The sequence below is a fragment of the Dromiciops gliroides genome, chromosome 1 (genome assembly GCF_019393635.1).
Source record: "Dromiciops gliroides isolate mDroGli1 chromosome 1, mDroGli1.pri, whole genome shotgun sequence".
Lineage (NCBI taxonomy): Eukaryota > Metazoa > Chordata > Mammalia > Microbiotheria > Microbiotheriidae > Dromiciops > Dromiciops gliroides.
In genome coordinates, this window is record NC_057861.1 from 616,225,430 (window position 1) to 616,242,889 (window position 17,460).

The 17,460-nt window shown below is 36.2% G+C and overlaps 1 protein-coding gene across 2 annotated transcripts in view; it reads right to left on the bottom strand.

The window, feature by feature from the left end:
* Positions 1-17,460, bottom strand: part of CTNNAL1 (catenin alpha like 1) — a 97,101-nt gene that overhangs the window by 44,057 nt on the left and 35,584 nt on the right. For both annotated transcript variants that reach the window (XM_043983052.1, XM_043983043.1), the window contains exon 3: positions 14,534-14,721. In XM_043983052.1, coding sequence (XP_043838987.1) covers positions 14,534-14,721 — 188 coding nt within the window. The remainder of the gene's footprint in view (positions 1-14,533; positions 14,722-17,460) is intronic.

A 17,460-nucleotide genomic window follows, 5' to 3' on the forward strand; every position in this document is an offset into this window, starting at 1 on the left:
CAATTGTATTCTTCCCCCATCTTCAAAATCCTGGTTTTTGTTTTTTACTCCCTAAAAACTATAAAAGGGGAGCTATCCTTCTGCTCTGGGTGTTTGGCTAAACTGAGACAAAACATTTCCCCATTCTATTGGCAGATAGCACCCCTGTTAACAAAAAATAAAATAAAAATGTGCCTCAGTCTACCTTTGTAGAATTTTGCTCATGACAGTTTGGTGGCAAGGGTGATATCAAGGAGAAAAAGCTTCCCCCTAGAGTCTTGTAAATGGTTTTTTTTGGGGGACAAGGCAATGAGGGTTAAGTGACTTGCCCAGGGTCACACTGAAAATAGCATGCTTGTGTCAAGTATCTGAGGCCAGATTTGAACTCAGGTCCTCCTGAATACAGAGCTGGTGCTTTATCCACTGTACCACCTGGCTGCCCCCTCCCCCTAGACTCTTAACAGAATCTCTCCCCTCTTCTGGATCCAGGTAAAAAAAAAATTTTCCCACAAAGGGAGAGTTTTATGTTAAGGAATCTGTGCCTTTGTATAGGTTCTTCACTTGAACACTAACCAGTCAAAAACTTCTCTCAGGAAGAGGGTGTTAAGTAAGTACCTTATTGGGAAAAATTTTAGGTGTTTTGTTTTGTATTAAAAGGTTATAGCTTATAAATTTGGACATAATTGACTTGTGACTAAATTTTAAGTTCTCTCCTGAGAATCTATAAATTGTAGTTTGAATGGTTTTATAAATGCTGAAATATTTGAGTTAACATTCTTTGGAATTTGTTTTAAGGAAATTAAGAACTTAAATGCCAATGCTATAGAGAGATTTATTGTTTTGCAGCTAAGAGAGGAAGGTCATTTTGCTGATTAGAAATAAACTGGTTTTATCAGTGGCAAATATAACAAAAAAGGAAAATACTGGATGTTGGAGGGGATGTGGGAAAACTGGGATGCTAATTCACTGTTGCAAGGACTTGTGAATGGATCCAGCCATTCTGGAGAGAAATTTGGAACTAACACCAAAGAGCTATAAAATTGTGCATACCCTGTGATGCAGCAATACCACTGCTAGGTTTATATCCCAAAGATATCCCAAAAAAGAGAAAAAAGACCTATTTGTACAAAAATATTTATAGCAGCTCTTTTTGTGGTAGCTAAGAATTGGAAATCAAAGGAATGCCCATCAATTGGGGAATGACTAAACAAGTTGTGGTATATGATACTGATGGAATATTATAGTACTATAAGAAATGACAAGCAGGATGATTTCAGAAAGGCCTGGAAAGACTTATATGAAATTATGTATAGTGAAGTGAGCAGAACCAGGAGAATGTTGTGCATAGTGACAGCAATATTTTTCTTTGAAGAAATGTGAATGGCAACTATTCTTAGCAATATAATGATCCAAGACACTCCAAAAGCACTAATGATAAAGCATACTATCCACCTTCAAAGAAAGAACTGATACTGATTGAACACAGACTGAAGCATGCTATTTTCACTTTCATTTTTTCCTTTTATTCAAGTTTTCTTTTCTTTTTTTTTTTTTTTTTTAAGGTCAGGCAATTGGGGTTAAGTGACTTGCCCAGGGTCACACAGCTAGTAAGTGTTAAGTGTCTGAGGCCGGACTTGAACTCAGGTACTCCTGACTCCAGGGCTGGTGCTTATCCACTGCGCCACCTAGCTGCCCCTCAAGTTTTCTTATACAAAATGGCTAATATGGTAATGTTTTACATAATTGTACATATATAACCTATTGCTTATTACTTATTGCGTTAGGGAGGGGGAAGGGGAGGAAGGGAAAAAAGGAGGGATAGAATTTGGAACGCAAAACTTTAAATAAAATGGTTATTATTATTATTATTATTATTATTTGTTTGTTTTTTGGTTTTGTTTTTAGTGAGGCAATTGGGGTTAAGTGACTTGCCCAGGGTCACACAGCTAGGAAGTGTTAAGTGTCTGAGGCCAGATTTGAACTCAGGTCCTCCTGACTCCAGGGCCGGTACTCTATCCACTGCGCCATCTAGCTGCCCCTATTATTATTTTTAAAAGATGAGGAAACTGAAAAAAAAACTGATTTGAAAATGGTATCAGTGAAATTTCAAAGTGAAGGAAAAATATGTGGCAGCTTATATTTTAAATAGCTATGGTCCTTAAAAAACTACCTGCTTATTATTAACTACTTCCTGGTCCTTCTTCCCCCCGCCCCCAATAAAAAGGAGAAACATTTATGTAAATCAGGGGACAGCCAAAAAGTATTAAGTTTTATTAGAACATCTAATTAGATATTTGGGAGTTTTACAAATTAATGTTAAGTGCAAATCAATTTAGAAAGAAATTTTCAAATTGGTGCATTTTGAAATTAGACATTTTGCTGTACATTATATTGGATTCCCTGATTTGGGTATGGATATTAACTGGAATAGATTTTGGACAACTTGTTAAGATGGAAATGAGACTTCTACCCATTTTTATAATAGCATATCTAGAAGTGTTAGGCAGGATTTGGGACTAGATCCACTCAAACCAGGTGATAAGTAAGTTATTAACTCTGCTTTTGTTACTCACTCCCTGCCAGAAATTAAGTTCTCTCTCCCTCTCCCTCTCCCTCATCTATCTATAATCTATCATCTATCCATCTATGTTTTCTGCCATAGGTGGCATAAGAAGGCTATAAATGAACTCAGTAAACATTATCATAGATGTATATGTGAGGGGAAAACAAAGAGCCTTGCTTTTTGCCTGCAAAATAGAGAAGCTTATTTAAGTAACTTAGATGTAAGTGAAATTTAATTTGGAAAACTGCTTTGTGTTACTTCTGGGTATAATATAACAGAACTTAATTGGGTAAATTGGTAATAAGTCACCAATAGGTTTATAATGAAATGGATATAAGACTGCCTCTTTAAATCTGTTACTATCTGATAGTAACAGGCCCTATAGTGTAAAGTACCAGGTATACATAGCCCTTGGGGAAAATTGGGATTTTGTGATTATAATTGCAGATTTTCTGTGGTAAAGATCTGTCTCAATCCTAATAATATAATGCAATTTGGCAATAAGGCAAAATGCTGAAAGGGCATGGCTCTGAAACACATGAGTTAAAAATCCTGTCCCTGTAAATTTGTTGGCTATGTGATTTCAGGCAAGTAACCTCATCTCTGTTTACCTCAGTTTAGTAATCTGTACAGGGGATAAAAATGGCACCTACCTCTCAGGTTGTTGTGAGGATCAAAAATGATAAAGTGATTGTGGAGTGCTTACCACAAGATGTGGCATATAGTAAGCACTGTATGTTGTTGCTTCTTTGATTGAATGCATTTATTCCATACTCTCTGTTGGGTTTTAAATGTGACTGGTACAAAATACTAAAGGTGATAAAAATCAATGATTTCTATGAAAGATAATTTGACAATGCATTTGACAGAATTGATGTCTCAATAGTAATGTTTTGTTTCATGTTTTAAATTCATGGTATTGTGAATATTATTAAGTTTCTAAATTTTCTAATATTGTAAAGTGGGAAACCACTATGTAAAAATTGTCTGTTTGTAACTTTGCTTGAGCAAGGTCATAACATCTTATCAACCCTGTGAAAGAATTTGCTGAATGTTGTAAGGTTTTAAACAATGACTTGGTTTATTATGAACATGGGACACTCTGTCTTCCAGTCCTAGACAAAGGAGGAGAATTTTAAAGCCTGTTTGTAATATAGAAGTGATTTCTATAATTTGTAATTATGAAAATTATGAAGTTATACCTGGAATGGTATGTATTTTAGTTACATCTTGTATGTACCATCTTAGTCTCAACAGACTCCAGTCTTGGGATTTATTTTTGCTTAAAGGGTTAATATACAATAACTAAAGAGAGGAATATTTGTTTAGCTTTTGGGGGGGCGGGGCAATGAGGGTTAAGTGACTTGCCCAAGGTCACACAGCTACTAAATGTCAAGTGTCTGAGGGTAGATTTGAACTCAGGTCCTCCTAAATTGGGGGGGGGGGCAATGAGGGTTAAGTGACTTGCCCAAGGTCACACAGCTAGTAAATGTCAAGTGTCTGAGGGTGGATTTGAACTCAGGTCCTCCTAAATCCAGGGCAGGTGCTTTATCCTCTGTGCCACCTACCTGCCCCCAAGAAAAGAATATTCATTAGTCTGAAGGTTTATAGCAATTTGTCAGCATTTTCCCACTGGTTTCTGAATAAATGATTACATATCCACCATCTACATGGAATTGCAGAATGTAATTATTTTATTGATTTCTAATGATTGCTTTTTACAGGAGGATAAATTTAAACTCTAGAAGGGATGAATTTTTCTTTTGTGTGTGAGACCTAATAAATTTTTATTGCTAAACTAATTTGTTGCAGCAACATGAGAGTATTTACAACTGTCTCCAGCCCTAAGAGTGATGAGTGAAAGTTGCTATTTGAGGTAAAAACTCATGTGACTCTAATGGGATATTATTCTAAGTTTTGATTTCAGGTCTGATTGGCTAATTGGTCAAGTCAGTAATCCACCAATTGAGGAAAATGCCACAAGCTGCTCAAAGGAAATGCTTTGAGAATTGCTACAGGTGGATGTATATCCCTGGGAGGTAGAATCCTCTTGACTCATTTTTCCCATTGTGTTACTTCCTTTTTGAACAGGAATGTTTCCTACCTGGTCTGAGTCTTATTACACCTATAAATGAGGTGGAACTTTGCTGTTGAATTGGCTGTTCCAGAACTTAACTATGACTCTTACCTGAAATTATATGGAACTAAGGATGCCTTCTATTATATCTGTTAAGTTGTTCTGTACCCTTAGGTACAGGCCTAGAGGACCAGCATTGATGCTGTTATAGTAATATCCCTGTTTCTTCCTTTTATAGCAAATCTCTCTAACCAGGGCAAGATCTCGATCTCGCTCTCGCTCTTTCTCTCCCCTCTCTCCCACACACACATATACATATATATATAATTTTATGTACACATATATATTTATGTACACATACACACATATATGAATCTTGTTGTTGCAATGCTTTAGCACCTCTCTTACTGTTTTCAATCTGAGATCATAGTAATTACTTCCTTTTTTTTTTTTGGTCAGGGCAATGAGGGTTAAGTGACTTGCCCAGGGTCACACAGCTAGTAAGTGGTCAAGTGTCTGAGGCCAAATTTGTACTCAGTCCTCCTGAATCCAAGGCCAGCAATTTATTCACTTGCTCCACCTAGCTGCCCCCATAGTCATTTCGTTATCCTAATAACTAAATAGATGAGAGCTAATCATTGCCTCTTAATAGTTATATTCATGTAAATGATGAAAATGATGTGGAAAAATTAGACAATGCTGTAGCCATTTGTGGGACTAAGATACAAATTTAAGGTTAAAATTGGAAACATTTTCTGTTTTAAGGAAAAGAATTCAGTGCAATCAATTATCTTAGAGGAGAGTAATTTATAGACTATCCTGTGTTACCTCAAAGGGAACTCTAATTTTATTTAGGTTTATATTTTGATTTGAGATTAAGCATATATTTGTAGAGTATGTCCTGGAGTACAGGTATTTTACATGTATACTGATCAATTGCAATATACATTGTTTCTGTGTACCATTTGAAATTAGTTACTTAGTATATTTACACATCCCATCCCTAGACTTTTGTCACATTTGAAATGGAATTAACAACTTTTTTTTTTTTGGTGGGGCAATGAGGGTTAAGTGACTTGCCCAGGGTCACACAGCTAGTAAGTGTCAAGTGTTTGAGGCCAGATTTGAACTCAGGTCCTCCTGAATTCAGGGCCGGTGCTTTATTCACTGTGCCACCTAGCTGCTCCTGAATTAACAATTTTTAAGTAAATGTATTTCTGTAATATGTCATCTACCTACAAAGACTATCTAGCTTCCTGTGTTTTTATCTAAAGATTAGATCCTTACAGTCTCTACTCCAATTAATTTTTTTTTTTAGTGAGGCAGTTGGATCAGGCTTTGGCTGGGAGGAATTCACAGACTGGGGGACAGAGAGGGGAAGCTGGAGATTGTTGTTTTACCAGTGAGAGGTGGGAGAAAGATGGAACTAAAACCATATTGTAAACTTTAGCTTCTTAAACTTTTGTTTTTTTGTTTTTTTATTTTTTATTTTTTTTTTTTTAAGTGAGGCATTTGGGGTAAGTGACTTGCCCAGAGTCACACAGCTAGTAAGTGTTAAGTGTCTGAGGCCGGATTTGAACTCAGTACTCCTGACTCCAGGGCCGGTGCTCTATCCACTGCGATACCTAGCTGCCCCCTACTCCAATTAATTTTTAAGTCTCTACTCCAATTGGAATTAATTGGAGTACTAGAACATATATGGGATTTAAAAGGTTTTCAAAGTTCTGCTGTCTATGGTATTTTAAAATATTTAGTTTTGGATTTCTCGGTTGTTATTTGAATTTAAATATATCAATGTAACAATTTACTAACCTACATCATAGAAATTAAAATGAGTCAGTATCAATTTAGAAAAACGCTGTTAACTGTAGCTTTGTTAAACATTAAATCTTTAACCAAAAAAAGTTTATATGACAAGTCAGATTCTTAGATTAAAAAAAAAAGAATCTTTAGCCCATTATTGGCAGTATATCAAGTATAGGGTTTAGAAAAAGATAGCAACAGAAGGGGTATTTAAGAACTAATGTTCTCTAAGTTTCAAGTGAACCATGGTTTCTTAATTTGATGGTCATCTTATAGCTCTATTGTTAATAAGATTAGAACCACAAAGTTTGAATAGGTTTTCACCACATGAATTAGTTATTGGAGAAGCAAAATTTAAGAGAGTGTACTAAATTGTACTGAGATCTGTTTTGCAAAATATTTTAACAGAAATATCTAAGAATCTACAAGTGACAGAGAATCAGAGGAGCAAATCTACTAGAGAGGAGCCCCCTTCAGAACCGCCCTGAGAATGAGACCTATTCCAGAAAGTCCAAGAGAAGATGTTTTTAGAAGACCAGATGGCTACATAGCATATCTGGGATCCAAGATGAAATGTGTTGATTAAATGGACATTGGGAGTGGGTTACTAGGCTATAAGGAGAATTGATGCTAGTTACTGTTGATGATCATTATTGTATTACTTTAGCTTTTGTTACACCATATCTTGGTTTGTTGAGTTTTCTTAGCTACCTTGGAGACATGTAATCTACTGTCTAAAACCTGTCCGTTTTTTATATATATATACACACACACATATTACCATGGCTTGTGCTATGATTAATCTAGTTTGTTCTTACATTAACCAGTCAGCAGAAGGTGTGATAAGATTTCATAGGATCAAAAAATACAAAATAAAATTTTTTTAAAAAAAAGATTACATAGGATCCAGTAAGTTATTGCAGAAACACAACGACCTACCTCAGGTGACCCCTGGTGGAATTTCTCCTTTTGATTCATTTGACTGCAAGGAATCAACCTGTTAGCCACCTTTGGTAAATGGGCATTTATTGCCCTCTGCCTTTATAATCTTTTTTGGACTTTGAATTAGTTGCTTTATTAAAGCCTGTTCTAAAGTTATACCAGAAAAACTGATGTCAGAATGTTTTGTTAATGATAACTATTAAAATCTTATAGAATAACCTACAGGGGGCAGCTAGGTGGTACAGTGGATAAAGCACTGGCCTTCAATTCAGGAGGACCTGAGTTCAAATTGGGCCTCAGACACGACACTTACTGGCTGTGTGACCCTGGGCAAGTCACTTAACCCTCATGCCCTGCAATAAACAAACAAACAAACAATAAACACAAAAACAAATAGAACAAACCTACAGATAAAAGATCTATTAAGTTAATTCTGTAATCTTTTTTATTGCTCCTTTGTACATTCATTTTTTTCCCTGTAATTGCTCAAGTCATGATCTCTTAACTTAGTGTAGAAATTAAATGGGTCTATAAGGAGTCAAGTTTAGAAATCTAGTTCTTGGGGGCAGCTAGGTGGTGAAATGGATAAAGCACAGGCCCTGGTTTCAGGAGGACCTGAGTTCAAACCTGGCCTCAGACACTTGACACTTATTAGCTGTGGGACCCTGGTCAAGACACTTAACCCTCATTGCCCCACCCCCTCCCCCCACCCAAAGAAATCTAGTTCTCCTGCTTAATCACAGTTCAGTTCTTATCTGAAGGAAATCTGCTATCTCTGAGGAAGGGGTAGGAACACGAGGGAGTCTGGTCTAGTATCTTTACACCACTAAACTATCCTTTAAGGATGTCTGGTTTGCTATCCAAAGAAATCTGGTTTACTATCTCTGACCTAGCAGGTGAATTCAAATAAAGAACATTCTTTAGGCTCAGAGAGAAGGAAAGGGATTACTGCTAGCCCTTCACTCCCAACTTCTAATCAATCTATTGTTTTCCACACCTCAACTTCCAACCAATCCTATTGTTCCCCACACCTTAACTTTATAACCAATCATGTATTCTCACCCTCATAATGCTGTCAACCCTGTAACCAATTGTATTCTTTCCCATCTTGAAGTCCTATTCTTTGTTATTTAATCCCCAAAAACTATAGAAAAGGAGCTATTCTTTTGCTCTGGGGTGTTTGGTTTAACTGAGACAACCCACTATCCCATTCATTCTATTAGTGAGTAGTGCAACATTTAATAAAATGTTTTCGTGCTCTGAAGACATGCCTCAGTCTAACTTTTATAGAATTTCACTACCAATAGGCCTAATGCTTAACTCTTCCCATCTATACTGGAAATATTCCAGCAGGCTAGATTACTTAAAATGTAGAAGAATCATATCAGATAGGAGTTGAACTTGATTGATGAAGGTCCCTTTCATTCTGGGATTATATAGGGTGGTACAGTGGAAAGAACACTAGATCTGGAGTCAGAAAATAATGGGTTTCAAATCTTGATTTTCTCAGTTACTCTTTGTGTGATTTTGAGCAGGTCATTTAACTTTCCGGTTCCTGTTTTCCTCATCTTTAAAATGAGATGGTTGGAGTCTAGATAACTTTCTAGCACTAATCTATCATCCTTTGATCTTTGTTTGAGGTATGTCACACCAATTCTGGCTTTTGCTTTGGGAGATCACCTGCCATAATGAACATCTACTTGACCCAACAGACTGGGAAGTTCAAACAAGATGAAAAAAGACCAGGCAATCTGCCACATTAAGCGAAAATCTTATTTTCCAAAAGGAACAAAAATAGGTTGGATACCATCCAACTAATCATGCTCCCTGCCAAACTTGATTATTAACTTTACATTCATTTTGTTGTGAATAGAATTCCTTAACTTTATCACCAAGTTATATAAGCTGACTGATTCAGATTCACTTGGTGTTCGAGGTCTTCTTTTCAAACCCAACTAGGAGAAGTCTTGCTCTGGGTAGATTCAGTACCCCTATTCAAGTTAGTGATGTTTCAAAGAATATCTTTTGCACTGTATCCTAATTTTCTTTGGGATTTAGAAATGGCTGTTATTCTATCTGGGAGGGATTAAATTACCAAGACAATATTATGAAAATGGAATAACCTCATACTCTTGATAAGTATGGTCTTTCATTTAGTGGTATTTAACAATCTTGGACTTAAAGGGTTAGCAAACCTCCTAATGAGAGACATTGTGTGATAATTCCAGCACCTTTATCTTCCCGGCTCATGACAGAGGGAGTAAGAATTCACGGTGAGTGTCTGGACTATAGTCGACATCTCCAAGTACCAAACTACCCTCACCCAGCTAGTTCTTGAGGAAGGAGTTCAATAGCCGTCTTATGCAGGGTAAGATTTTAACCCTGTTGGCATTCTAACTGTTATTTGGATGGGACCTTTCAGACTTGACTCAGTTTCATTGTTCCCTCACTACATTCTCCTTGACCTACAATTTGCTAGACTTGCATGACCAGCTGGACCTTTAAGATCCTAGCCCACTTTTCTAGTCTTGTCTCATCATGTCCCAGTGTGACAAACTATCATGAAAGAACATTAGACCTGCTATGCCACCCAGGACGCTTTTCTTTTCTTTTTTTTTTTTAATAATAAACATTTTTATTTAAAGTTTTGAATCCCAAATTTTATCCCTCCTTTTCTCCTTCACCTCCCCCCTCCCTAAGGGCCATAAGCAATCAGATATAGGTTATATGTGTGCAATACCATATTAGTCATTTTGTATATGAAAACTTGAATAAAAGAAAAAAATGAAAGTGAAAAATAGCATGCTGCAGTCTGTGTTCAGTCAATATCAATTCTTTCTTTGCAGGTGAATAGTATGCTTCATCATTAGTCCTTTTGGATTGTCTTGGATCATTGTATTGCTGAGAATAGTAGTCATTCACAGTTCTTCATCAAACAATATTACTATCACTGTGTATAATGTTCTCTTGGTTCTGCTCACTTCACTATACATTAGTTCATACAAGTCTTTCCGGGCCTTTCTGAAATGATCCTGCTTGTCATTTCTTATGGCATAATAATATTCCATCAGTATCATATACCACAGCTTGTTTAGCCATTCCCCAATTGATGGGCATTCCTTTGATTTCCAATTCTTAGCTACTACAAAAAGAGCTGCTATTAATATTTTTGTACAATTAGGTCTTTTTCTCTTTTTGAGGATGTCTTTGGGAACCTAGCAGTGGTATTGCTGGATCAAAGAGTATGCACAGTTCTATAGCCCTTTGGGCATAGTTGCAAATTAAGGATGCTTTTCTTGACAATTATTTTGACCTCACTAGATGTAATTTTGTTTAGATGAATTCAGCTTGCAAAAAACTTTGATCTCCAAAAGGTATTACCATCATTTTGCCAACCGAGGCAATCTTCAATTTTGTGATTCAAGGTGACCCCTGGAAGGTTCCATTGGATGAACGGACACAGAGATTACAGTTTCATCATCTTTCACAATGTGGTCAAGGCAAAGCAAATTTTCATTTCAATTCTCTTGAACAAAATAGGACTGCATGCCATTCTCCAAGTTTTATGATTATCCATTAATATTTGGGAACCCAGCATGCACAAATTTTATCATCATGAATAAATGCTAAATAGAGTTCCAAGTAAGATCAATTTTTGCTTGGCTTGAATAAAAGTGTTAATTCATTCAATGTTTTTTTTTTTAAAATAAGTTTTTAATTCATGTTTTCCTGTTTCTTACATGATCATAGTATCCCATGCATCCATCTCCCTGCCCTTCCCAGAGAGCCATTCCATATGACAAATACTATTTTTTGGAGAGGAAAAAAGAAGTCAACACAACTGCTTGACACATTGAAAACATCCACAAACATGCCCAATTTGTAACACATCTGGACCTCCCACCTCCGTGAAGGGTTAGGTTGTAGGTATCTTCTCATATCTCTTCATTTGAGTCCTACTTGATCTTTATAATTTTGTCACATTTACTTTTTTTTTTTAGTGTGGTTCTTTCCATTTACATTGTTGTAGTACTGTGTATACTGTTTTCTTGGCTCAGTTTACTTCATTCTGTATCACTTCATATAGATTTTTCCATGCTTCTATGTATTAATTATACATAATTTCCTATAGTACAGTAATATTCCATTACATTCACGTACCACAATTTGTTTAGCCATTCCCCAAATGATGGACATCTACTCTGTTTGCAATTCTTAGCTATTATGAAAAGTCCTGTTAGAAATATTTTGGGGTGTGTGTATGTGTAGACTTTTTTTTATCGATGGCTTCCTCTTTGGGGTATAAGCCCAGTAATGGGGTCTCTGGTTCAAAGGGTATGAGCAACTTGTGTATTTTATTTGTATAATTTCAAATTGCTTTCCAAAATGGTCGTGCCATTTCATAGCTCTACCAACAATGAATTAGTGTGCCTATCTCCCCACAACCCTTCCAGTATTGACAGATAGATAGATAGATAGAGAGACAGATAAAGAGATAGATAGGAAAGTTAACAAACCCTTGTTAGAGAAATTTAATACAAAGTTTTTCCCCCATTAGATCACTTCTCTTCTTCTTTTTTTTTTTTTTTGGTGAGGCAATTGGGGTTAAGTGACTTGCCCAGGGTCACATAGCTAGTAAGTATCAAGTGTATGAGGCTGGATTTGAACTCAGGTCTTCCTGAATCCAGGGCCAGTTCTCTATCCACTGCGCCACCTAGCTGCCCCTTCACTTCTCTTCTTATCCTAGATGCATTAATGTTGTCTGTGCAGAAGCTTTTCAGTTTCAAGTTCCCTCTTTTTGATGTAAACACTTTACTTTAATCATTTTTTTTAAGGTGACCCTGTTCCCACTAGCTCTATTCTCCTCAACCCTGATGTCTTCTCATGTAATACCACTTTCCCTTTAGGAATTTGTGGTTCCTTTTTCTTTCTTCCTTTTATCTGGTTGTATATTTCTTTCCCTATCTTTTTGGTTTGGTTTGTTTTGGGTTTTTTTGGTGAGGCAATTGGGGTTAAGTGACTTGCCCAGGGTCATACAGCTAGTAAGTATCAAGTGTATGAGGCTGGATTTGAACTCAGGTCCTCCTGAATCCAGGGCCAGCGCTCTTTCTACTGCGCCACCTAGCTGCCCCCTATCTTTTTTCTTTTCACTTAGTCAAGTAGATTCTCCCTTCATCTCCTCTTCTTCAGGTAGTCTAGTTCCTTAGTTTTGAAGTTTCATTTTTTGCACCCCTTTCCAAAAAGACTTTCTCATGCTCCTGATTATCCAAATTCTTTCTGTTTATTCTGCTTATTCTCTGATTCATGACCCCTATAATTATCTAGTCTCTCCCTCCCCCCACCCTGTTTTCTTCTTGTAATTGAAGCTTCCAAGGTATCTATTCCAGGTTCTGCCTTCTAGGTTCTTTCTGCAACTACCTTATAGGATTTGTCCCATGGATTCCATTTTTCTCATTGTGCCTGGCTCCCAGAACAATGAAAATTATTGCAAGTGTCAGAAAGGACACTGTCCCATGGTAGGCCACCTCTCCCACCGTGTGCCTGATTATGTAGCCCACCACTTATAGTGGGGAGGGGGAGATTGGGTCATAGGGGTGGGTTTTGATGTAAATTTGCGTCATGTCCTTTGGTCTGCTGGTGCAGCTTCACTGCTTGTAGCATGGGAAGTAGAGAAGAGGTGCTGAGTAAACTCAGAGTAAGTGAGCATCAGTTCCTGTTTCTTTTTTTTTAAACCTTCTTTTGAATCATGGGTGTCCTAGAATATAGAAACAGCTGGAGCTGCTTTATCTTTGTCACATCATTTCTGCTTTGAAGAGGTCTGGGAAGTTGTAGGAATCAGAGAAAATGTCTAGTCTGCCATCTTTTTGCTCCTGTGACTCAACTCTCATTCAGTGTTTTCAACAGTTGTCAAAACAGGCAAGTATTCACTACACATTTGACTGGCCTTCTGCCTTTCTTCTTCATCATTTCAATAAGTTGGCTTTATAAAAGGTAAGATACAATATTATACACATTTAAGGTATTAATATTTCTTCAAAAGAAATTTCTTTTGTGTTGAAAAACTTGATTTCAGGTAGGGGTATGTTAAATCCAGCTTTAATGATATCTGATTGTTAAATTTTTAAATACCTTGGAAATCAGCATACACTATAGTTTGTTTAGACTTATAGTGATGGAGAAAAATGTTAGCAAATGAAAATGTTAGTAAATGTTAGTTTAGTTAGTAAAAGTTAGAAAATGTTAGAAAAATGGGTGATTCACTTTTTTTCCGAGAGTTGGTTGTTGATATTCTAGGAGGTACAAACATTCACTGTATCACCAAGTGTAAGAGACAGAGGACCTTAGAGATCATCTAGTCCAACCCCCTCATTTTACTGACAGGGAAATGTGGCCAGAAAAGGTGATTTGCTCTGGGTCACAACCTAGGTACTCAACTCAGCTATGCCACTGAATTCCAGTCTGGCAGATTTTGGATGTGTGTTTTATACCAAACTCTTACAGTTGTCAGTATGAAGTGGAGATTTGCTTTTTAAGTACAACTATTTAAAACCAGGGATGGTAATGAGTGATTTGCACGTGCACACAGACACACACACACAAGTTTTTGTGCCATGTTCATGAATCAAGGCTTGCTCCCTTCAGGCTTAAAAAAAAACCCACCTTCTGAAAGTATTTGATAACTAGTGGCAGAGAAAATAACATGATGCTAATCCTTACTGGGGCAAACAGTTTGTGAATGGTGTAGGCCATCACAAATGTACTCATGACAGCAACAAGCTTAGAGTTGTAGAGCAATTCTGTAAACCCTAGTTTGAAGAGAAAGGAAGATATGTCCACATCACTTGAAACAACCAAGTAGAATATTCCCAAAGATATTAATGAGACCCTAATATGCAATAAAATGTTTAATTTTTCCTGATCTTAGTACACATTTTGCTAGGAGAACATATATATTGAAGGAGAGTAACCATTGTTTAATGAAAAGTACACTGAAGCATTGTTATGATTGACCTACTTCACTTGGTTATCACTCCTGCCAGACAAAATATTGTGCTGATACAAATATTAATTTACTATATATTATGCTATACTATATACTATTAACTAACCTTAGAAAACATTAACAATTCTCACAGCTATATTTGTGGAATAGTAAAAAAGTCAAATACCTTGTTTCTTGAAGTTATTATTTGTTTAATCACTATTCGGTCTGCCAGTAATAGCACTTTTGTCACTGAAGAAAGAAGTAACCTTGCAGCTTTTATAACTCCTGTTTTGTCTGTAAAAATTGTTATTTGTCCATCCGATTCTGCATTGTTTAAGCTGGTTAGATCTGTAAGTTCTGCAATAGTTTCTCCTGTTTAAAAAAAACAAATAAAAATGAAACTTTTAAAAAGGTAAGTATATATGTGACATATTTAAATTAGACTCAGTCATATTATACTGTCCTGGGCATCATGGAGCTGTACATTTTCTACTGCACATGAGGAGGAGGATGATGATGAAAAAGTAAGCAGCAAAAGATATTTTTAAAAGAGACTTTTAAGGGGGTGGCTAGGTGGCACAGTGGATAAAGCACCGACCCTGGATTCAGGAGGACCTGAGTTCAAATCCAGCCTCAGAAAGTTGACACTTACTAGCTATGTGACCCTGAGCAAGTCACTTAACCCTCATTGCCCTGCAAAAAAAAATAATAATAAAATAATTTTTAAAGAGACTTTTTAAAAATAAATATTTTATTTTCTCCCCAATTTAATGTAAAGACAATTTTTTTTATTTTTAATAAAGCATTTTTTTCCCATTACATGTAAAGATAGTTCTCAACTTTTGTTTATACAAGCTTTCCAATTTCAGATTTTTCTCCCTCCCTCCCCTCTCCCCTAGACAGCAGGTAATCTGATATAGGTTTTATATATATATATATATAAATATATATATATATATATACATACACACACACACATATATATATACACACACGCACACACACATAATAACATTAAACATATTTCTGCATTAGTCATGTTATAAGAGAAAAATCAGAGCAATGACAAAAAACCTCAAAATAGAAAAACAACAGCACCAAAGACAAAAGAAATAGTATGGTTCATTCAGCATCTATACTCCACAGTTTTTTTTTTCCTGGATTTGAAGATCCTCTTCTATCATGAGTTCCGTGGAACTCTTCTGTACCATTGCATTGGTAAGAATATAGTCCATCACAGTAGGTCAACACACAATGTTGATGATACTGTGTACAATGTTCTTCTGGTTCTGCTCATCTCACTCATCATCAGCTCAAGCAAAACCCTCCAGGTTTCTCTGAACACCTCCTGTGCATCGTTTCTTATAGCATAATAGTATTCCATTACATTCATATACCACAACTTGTTCAGCCATTCCCCAATTGATGGGCATCCCCTCAACTTCCAATTCCTTGCCACCACGTAAAGAGCAGCTATAAATATTTTTGTACATGTGGGTCCCTCTCCCCTTTCCATGATCTCTTTGGGAAAAAGACCCAAAAGTGGTATTGCTGGGTCAAAAGGTATGCACAGCTTTATAGCCCTTTGGGCATAATTCCAAATTGCTCTCCAGAATGGTTGGATCAGCTTATAGCTCCACCAACAATGCATTAGTGTTCCAATTTTTCCACAGCTTCTCCAACATTTATTATTTTCCTTTTTGTAATTTTAGCCAATCTGATAGGTGTCAGGTTTTTTTAATTTGTATGTAAAGACAATTTTTAACATTCAGTTTTTTAAATGTTGAATTCCAAATTTTTTTCCTCCCTCCTTGAGATCATAAGCAATTTGATATGGGTTTTAAGTATGCAATCATGCAAAAATATTTCCATATTTGTCATGTTGTGAAAGAAGACATAGACCCAAAGGAAAACAATAAATCATGATAAAAATAAAGTAAAAAATAGTATGCTTCCTACCCTTTGACCCAGCAATACCACTTTGGGGTCTTTTTCCCAAAGAGATCATAAAAAAGGGAAAAGGACCCACATGTACAAAAATATTTATAGCTGCTCTTTTTGTGGTGGCAAGGAATTAGAAATTGAGGGGATGCCCATCAATTGGGGAATGGCTGAACAAGTTGTGGTATATGAATGTAATGGAATACTATTGTGCTGTAAGAAACAATGAGCAGGAGTTCAGAGAAACCTGGAAGGACTTGCATGAACTGATGATGAGTGAGATGAGCAGAACCAGGAGAACACTGTACACAGTATCATCAACATCATGTGTTGATCAACTGTGATAGACTAGATTCTTCTCACCAATCCAACGGTACAAGAAAGTTCCAAAGGACTCAGGATGGAAAAGGCTCTCCAAATCCAGGGGGGAAAAAAGGAACTGTGAAATATTGATGCTAATTGGACCATACTATTTCTTTTGGTTTTGGTGCTGTTGTTTTTCTTTTTTGAGGTTTTTCCTTTTTGTTCTGATTCTTCTCGTATAACATGACTAATGCAGAAATGTTTAATGTTATATATATATATATATATATATATATATATATATGTATATATATATATATATGTATATATATAACCTATATCAGATTACCTGCTGTCTAGGGGAGGGAGGGAAGGAGGGAGAAATATTTGAAATCTTATCTAAACAAATGTTGAAAACAAAAATTAATTAATTAATTAATAATTTTTTAAAATAGTATGCTTCCATCTGCATTTGGATGCAGTTCTTTCTATCAGTTCTTTCTCTGAAGGTAGATAACTTGTTTTTTTAAATCATGAGTCCTTTGGAACTCTCTTGGATCACTGTATTGCTGATATTAGCTAAGTCATTCACAGTCATCACCCAGTATTGCTGTACAATGTTCTCCTGGGTCTGCTCACTTCATTTTGTATTAGTTAGTATAAGTCCTTCAAGGTTTTTCTGAAATCAGCCTGCTCATCATTTCTTATAGGACAATAGTATTCCATCTGTAAAGCCTAAAATTCTAGCTGTGATATTTAAAATCTAATGTGTGGTCACCTGACCTGACCCCAGTGTTGGGGAGAAACTAGCTAAGATTTACTGATAAATTCAGCAAGCGTTTAGGCTTTTAAGTATTTATAAAAGTG